Source organism: Scomber japonicus, chromosome 1 (genome assembly GCF_027409825.1).
Source record: "Scomber japonicus isolate fScoJap1 chromosome 1, fScoJap1.pri, whole genome shotgun sequence".
Classification (NCBI taxonomy): Eukaryota; Metazoa; Chordata; class Actinopteri; order Scombriformes; family Scombridae; genus Scomber; species Scomber japonicus.
In genome coordinates this window covers 10,376,823-10,384,415 of record NC_070578.1, presented here as the reverse complement: position 1 = coordinate 10,384,415, position 7,593 = coordinate 10,376,823, and the positions used below count along the sequence as shown (strand labels likewise).

The following is a 7,593-nucleotide window of genomic DNA, read 5'->3' as shown; positions in this document are numbered from 1 at the left end:
GTCTGTTGTCTTCACAGAACAATAGAAGTATCCAAAGAACATCACCACAAAGCCACTCTGCTGCCTAGCTTAGCACTTTCAGCTGCAGTCGGATAGTTGAGGGCAAATTGAAAAGTCGTGGGCTGCCATGGGAATCCAGAGAGAAACTATTCCGCAACACAAAAGCCTCGGTCTTCTCTGTCTACTGACGGCTTGTACTGCCTCTCCAAAAACATCCCACTCAGTGAAAGTCTACTTTAATCCACATACGCTGCAGTGTTGTCTCTGCAGATTTAAATGGCAAGGAGAAGGCATGTGTGTTTTGTTTGCAGTTGTCAGGCATTACCTCTAATAATGCCTTCCTTCTGAATGACTAGTGTGGTCAAATTCTTTTCATCCCTTTATAGTAAAACATTAAACTGCAGGGGGAAAAACAGTGTTTTGGTAAATGGACTGAGACGTGGCTTAAAGTGGAAATGGACCCCGTTTATATCTTTTAAGCACTCTACTTATCTGCCACAGAACAGTTTTAACTGAACTCAAAATGAAGATGCCACAAGCTGAAAGACAACTACCACTTTGTGAGCTTGCTCGTTGGCAAGTGTGCACTTTACAAGCTGCTTTACAACAGCTCCCTCTTTGTGTTGGCAATTACATTTCCTTCATGAAAAGTGAAGTCACTTGCAGTCTAGCTGGTGACCTCAGCCGCCAGGCCTCGGAGCGAAGCAATCCACCCAGCATTACGCAAACGGATCTGCCTGGCTGGGTTGTGTCACCACTGTACAGCACTATCTTTATGAACAAAAACACTTCACTCCAATACTTTTACCTTCAACATGGAGGAAATGCAGCAGAGGTAGTGATATTTTCTGAGAAGGCTTATCAGCTAGGAGTGGTCACAAAGTTGAGTATTGCAGGGTGTGTTTTACTGCAAGGGTTAGGGACACACACTTTTGGTTGACTGACCACAGTGTCTGGAACTTTTTAACTTTTACTAGCTACTTTATGACTTGACATCATCTCTATAGGTTGCTTGATAACTTGCTAAACAGCTATAATAGACTAGTATAACAACCACAGCATGTGCCACTCTCAAGAAAAAACAAAAACAAACCTTATACTGATAAATGTAGATTATCGAAGGAAAGGGAGAGTGTTGGTCAGCTGACATCATCGTTAAAACCTTCTCTTGAAAGCAGTTCTGTACTTCGTTAGCCAATCACGCCACGGACCCTGGATGATCTAAGTGTTTATTTCACGGCAGGGTTGAGACGGACACAGAGACGGACATAGGAACTGGGACTGTCCAGCCGGCCTCTACAGACGCCAGGGTAGTTTGCAACCTCCCATTGCTGAACACACACACTCTGACGCTGAGCATCAAACCCGGCCGTGACCCTTCGACCCTTCAGAGGAGTGTTGAGCAGCTGCTGCACCTGATATGTCATCTCCATGCCAAGGTGAGTCATGCCACCCAGCCCTCTAAGTACGCTATCTGTACTCACATTGACTTCATCTAGGAGCTTTGTTGCTGCTGAACATTGTTGGATTGTTTGTCTTTTCACTGCCCTCATTTTTTTAACCTTCAAGCTTGGTTTGTATAACCAGTGGAACACCTTATGCAATCACAGAGTTGCAGATTGATAAGAACTAGAGAGCAGCTCATTTTGTTCCTCTGAGGGGAAAGCTAATGTTTATCCTCTCCCTTTTTTACATTCTGTAGGGAGTTTCTGAACTGGAGCTGCAGTTTGATTCTCTACACACAGCTGCTGAATGTTGTGACGGTGTAGAAACAGAGATAACCTGTCTGGATCGACTACAGCCGCCTGCTACAGCATCGGAGTGCCTGGATACAACAACTCAAGGGAGCTGGCAAGAAAACTGCTCAGTGGAAAGCAGCTGTAGTGTTGATTATGGACGTGATGAAACTGGGAATGCAGAAAAAGACCGGAGTTTGTCTGTGAGTACTCCGACGTCCCAAGTACGCCCCCAGGAGCATGGCCTCGGGCCCCCAGAGGATTGGGTGTGTCTTAATTCAAACACTGAGAAAGATTATTGCCAAACGGAGGAGGAGGGAAGCAAGCAGCCTCTTATTTCCACCCCTATTTTGAGTTTGTGTGACAGCAGTGAAGAAGCACAGAGTGAGGCAGAAGCAGGGAACCTCACTGTGGGAACCCTACCACCAGGAGACTGTGGTAAACAGACAGAGGAAACTGATAGAGGAGAGGCTGTGATCCGGGAAGGACAGGAGGCCACAGAAAGTGAAGATAGATCTGAGCAGGAAACAGAGGACGGCACAGCAAGGAGGAGAGAGGAGGAGACCGAGTCAACAGATTTAATAACGCCCAGTGGAGACACGATAGTTTCAGACATGGGCCAATCCCCTTCGTCAGAAGGCGCTGAGGCCTCGGACAACTGTGACTCTGAAGTGAAGGAGTGCTGCCAGGATGGAGAGATTGCAGAAAAAGAGATGAAACATGACCAAGAACTTTGTGCTGCACTCACTTTAGAGGAGAGAGTTGAGAGGGAAGGGTTAACAGACCCTCTATCAACCCCGGGGGACCTCCCCAACCCATCGCTGATAGACCATGATGATGTAATCGAGGAGTCAGAATCTGCTGTTCCATGTCTCTTGATAGAAGGCCTCCATGAGGGGGAACCTCCACCAGACACAAACAGCCTGGAACAAAACCAGGAAACAGCTGGTAGGGATTACGCTATAGAGCAGCAGCGGGGCTCAGCTCCAGAAACTGGGAACTGTACTGAAGGAACGATCGGTAAAGAGCTGGATGGTGAAAACACAGCTGAACCTTCTGGATACAATGTAGAAAGTACAAGTTTTTCTATGGACGAACCTGACAAAACTGAAGGAACATCTGCAATAAATACAGCGGTTTTTCAGACTGCTGGTAACTCAGCGGAAGATACACAGACAGATTCAGTAGACTGCAACCCACCACCTGAAACGATGCCTAGCTCCAGTGAAAGACACGCTGACCTTGATTCTGGGATGACCCACAGCCTCTCCAGCGATGATGATGGCAGTTTCCGATCAGTTGGCAGCTCCACAACAGACATATTCCACCCGACTCAGGAAAATGCAACCGTTGAGGAGCAGGACTTGATTCAAACTGAGATAGCTGAACTGGCCTCTTCAGAATTCAATATGGAGCAACCAAATGATTCAAAACCTGGTGAAAGCAGTGAACATTCACTAACCATGGACACTGTGGAGCCTGGTAGTGTCAGTGCTTTGACAGTGACAGACTGCAGCCAGCCTGGCACTGAGCCTGAAGCACAACTGTCACCCGGCCTGCAAACAATGGAGGCTTTGAATCCTGAGGGGACAGAAGAAAAACTTGCCCCAGAGCTTCCCGAAATGGATCTGTCATTAGGTTCAGCACTGTCAGAGAGTGGAGATGATCCAACATTGAAGGTTGTTCAAAGTGAAACTGGAGAGGCCAACGACTCTGACCCAAATGCAGACATTGAGCATTCTGCATCAGAGGTCACCAACAGAGTCTTATGTGAATCCAGTCCATCTGCTACAGAGGAGGGTGAAGTGATTGGTCTAGCTGAAGGAGAGGCTGAGCCCACAGAGACAGATGATAAATCTGTGGTGGCCTCAACAGAGGAGAGTGGTAATGTGCAATTTGCTCTACAGCAACACAAACAAGATACTGCAGAGATGACAGCCGATGAAAGGACACCTGACGAGGGATTAAGGCACTCTGTAGATGTCACATCAGTGGGAGCGGAATCGCCTCTTCTGAACAATGAAGCATCAAGTGAGCCACATGTTGAGAGTGAGATGACGGAAAATCCAATGACTCTCGACGCAGTGGATGGAGCCTCAGAGGGCCACGGCAGTCCAATCCAAGGTGGGCAAACACTGATTTATTTCAGTCCCAGCTCAGGTTTATCCTAGTTTCACACACATACATAAATCACAGGGCAATATGTTTGTCAAAGTCTTATTCCTAAACAAATATGCTAAATTAGATTCAGTCTTCCACTGGTGATTAATGGCAATAGCTCCACAAAGTTAAATGTAATATAGCTCACTGTAATTGTGCTCACAAAGGTTTTCAGTTTTTTTTTGTGACACCCTGTTTTGATATATTGCTACTGCAAAGAAATGCTTTGTTTGTCATAATGCTTTTTTGGTTGCCAATTGTCGTTTTAATAGGGTCTTACCATTTATCAATTATGTAGGTTTCATTTATTTTTTTAATTTAAAGGAGTTATCTGAAAATGTGACATAAGCACAATAATGTTCCCCCATCACTTCATAGTGGAACACTGGGAAGCATTGTGCCATGTTATGTAACAGGAAATACTGAGCTGGTTTATATCTTTGATACCTAAGGCCATGTGTAGTCTCCCAGCACTCCACTTTATATCCATATGTTCTGTGTTAGATTCTCTGTCTCATGCAAACTTGCACGCCCTAGCTACAGCATATGTCAGCAGGCAGAGTCACATTACCAGAGCATGTGACCAAGTCTTAGACGCACAGCTACAAGGCTGGGTTCTCTAAAACAAACATACTCAGGCCAGCTGATGTGAGTGAGGAGCAGGAAGCGAGCCCTGCAGTGCCTCAGTTCTCTATGCGAACGTCCAGCACTCCTCTGTCGGCAATTTTCACTCATCAGGAATAATTGTACTGGACCCAAGTCTAATAAAAAGAGGTCAAGGGGAAGGTTGGGGCTGTGCGTCACACAGAGGGTGGGGTGTCATTATGAATGAGAGGATATATTTACAGTCTGACAGTAAATGGTCTAGCTTCAGTTGACAGCATTAGGCGATCGGAGACAAGCTTTGGTTTGGAGCTAAAGATGTGATTCCAGTGAGTGCTTAAAAACAAAACATAATTCCATTTTTATAGTCATTTCAGAGATTATTCCACTCTCTGATATTTATCAAGTCATATTCACTTACGTAAGTTTACCAAGATCGACAGCTTTAATCCATTTCAGATACAGCACCATCACTGTACCATTGGATTTCTGTATTTATCATCAAATTATATTGAATTCATTTACATACAAATGGTTAACGGGCCTCATTCACTTATATGCATACAGACATTTGTTTTTGTTTTTGCCACTGTGTGTATGTTAGCGGTAACAACCCAGTCAATTAAGAATGGTTCTGATTCCCTATCAGTAATTACCATAGTACCGCATCCCTATTTCTCTTTATGAGGAAGGCTCTGTTGGAGCAGTGCAGCAGTAAAGAGAGCTGTCACTCATTGCAAATAGGACTGTGGTGGTAAAAATGCAAAACATTTTTACAGCTAGTGAAATGTGAACAATAGTTTCAGAAGTAGAAACCAAAAAAGGCAGATTTGGCTGGTAAACATGTCACTGACACAGCTGTTTGGATACATAAACAGCCTGTTGCACAACTACCACACAGTGCATCTGTAACAAAATAAAAAGTTGGTAAATGTGTGGACTAATCTAAATAAATCTCTACTGCTGCTCCTCCCTCCTTCAGCTACTGACCTGTCAGACTGGGCAGATCTCACAGCTGAATCTGACAGAGAAATTGAATCTTTGTCACATTCCAATAAAGAAATTCTGATAAATAAGATATTTCAATCATCAATCATTTCATCAATTTCAAACTTGTAAATGTATATTGGGCCCAATCGTTAAATATATTGCTTACACTGAATACATATTGACTGTACGTGTGTGTGTATGCACAATCTAATAAGGCAGTTGTCATAAGAACAATTTTAGGTAAGAACATATTAATGAATCCTGTATTTTGGCTTATGACTTTTGTGCGCACTGTTTAAGCACAGATTTGTGCATACACATTGTTTGTGAATGAGACTCATTATCCTTCTACTTTTAGGTTGTCTTTCAGGGATGTTTTGATAGCAAATAAAACCACATGACATGACTATATGTTGTTATTTAGACAAAGGCTACAACATCACTGTTGTACACAGTTAATTCCTCAGTGTATCTTTTGTGAAGAAGTCTCGGGTCCCTTCACTCTAAACACTTGTTATTGATTCCTATATTTGGAGGATTTGCCGTCACACTGATTGCATTGTATTGTGTGAATTTCTCCAGAGGAGGATATCATCATGTCAGAAGACTCTGTAATTGCTGCAGAGGAGGAAGAAAATGGCCCAGCAGAGGAAACAGGCTTCTCCACGGTAAGCTCAAAGTCTCCTCAGTGGCTGTCAGCTGTTGAGCTCTGCTTTATTGTATACCTGGGTATGATTAACATGACTCTATAATGAGTCATGCTTTGCTAAACTCTTAAAACACCCTACAGTAAATAACCGTTGGTAGGAAGATGCTGTGTGTGTGCTGAACAGTCAGCTAAGTTAAATTCCTGAGCAAGATCTAGTGTAAAGACATGATCAGTACAGTTCTGTGAGCAGGGGGTTAAAGCCAATCCATCATCCATAATTAGATCCCCAAGTGTATCTGCTTAACCCAATTAAATATGTGAAGAGCTCAAGTAAAAGACCGGTTAGTGTGTAGTCAATGACAGAAACTAAAGTTGAGCATAGCATTTTCACAGCAGAGATTTGGATTTATCAAACACAGGTGTAACTAATAACATCACTAATTACTAGAACAGAGTCATTTTGAATGTTATTAGTTCCACCTGTGCTTCTCCTGAACCTAGATCCAACTCTAACCTTAACCTCAAAACCCAGTCTCACACACACACACACACACACACACACACACACACACACACACACACACACACACACACACACACACACACACACACACACACAGAGTAATGCTCAGATTTCTGGAGTTTTTTGTGCACCTTTTCCTTTTTTCCCAATTTATCCCAAATTAATTTTTATGTTACATCCTCGTCAGGATGACAGGATGTCTCCTTGAGCTCTGCGTGATTGCTAATAACTTACTTGAAGAGTTGGGTCTCTGAGATTGTGTTAAAGAACAGATAAACTAACTTATCAGCGTTACCTTGAATGCATCATATTAAAGGTACATGCTGCTACCTTTTTTACCAGAGCGTGTGACATCATGCTAGTAACAGATGGGTCTGTTGTCATGTAATTATGAGAGAGACAATGCATTCATGTAACACCTTTCTAGTCTTCTGACCATTGAAAGCGTTTGTCATTGCATGCCAACATTCACCCATTCACTCACACACACACACACACATTCATACAGCAATGGCAGAGGCTGCTATGCAAGGTGACAACCTGCTCATCAGGAGATCTAATGCTCCTTCACACACACTCGCACTGATGGCACAGCCTCCAGGAGCAGTTTGGGGTTAAGTATGTTGCCCAAAGAGACTCAGGCACATGCAGACTGGGGGATTTGAGGATCAAGCTGACAATGTTGCGATCAGTGGAGGACTCACTCTACCTCCTGAGCCACAGCAGCCCCACAGAGACAGCCAGGGTGCAGCACAGCTCTAAAAATAGAAAACTAATATGTTGTGTGCATTGTTGATATTGTGGCAGGCCGACACTAATAAACGAATGTATGGGAAACCCTCCATGGACAGTGTCTGTTAATACAGCAGGAGAGCCTCCTGTCTTTGAGTTGTGTAAAATATCTGACACTTTAGACAACATTAAACTTGTAC

General features: G+C 43.6%; 1 protein-coding gene across 2 annotated transcripts in view; it reads left to right on the top strand.

Moving 5' to 3' along the window:
- LOC128356189 (A-kinase anchor protein 13-like) overlaps nt 1-7,593 on the top strand; it is a 96,168-nt gene that overhangs the window by 29,383 nt on the left and 59,192 nt on the right. For both annotated transcript variants that reach the window (XM_053316665.1, XM_053316673.1), the window contains exons 7-9: nt 1,244-1,439; nt 1,703-3,860; nt 6,072-6,157. In XM_053316665.1, the coding sequence (XP_053172640.1) occupies nt 1,244-1,439; nt 1,703-3,860; nt 6,072-6,157 (2,440 nt within the window). The remainder of the gene's footprint in view (nt 1-1,243; nt 1,440-1,702; nt 3,861-6,071; nt 6,158-7,593) is intronic.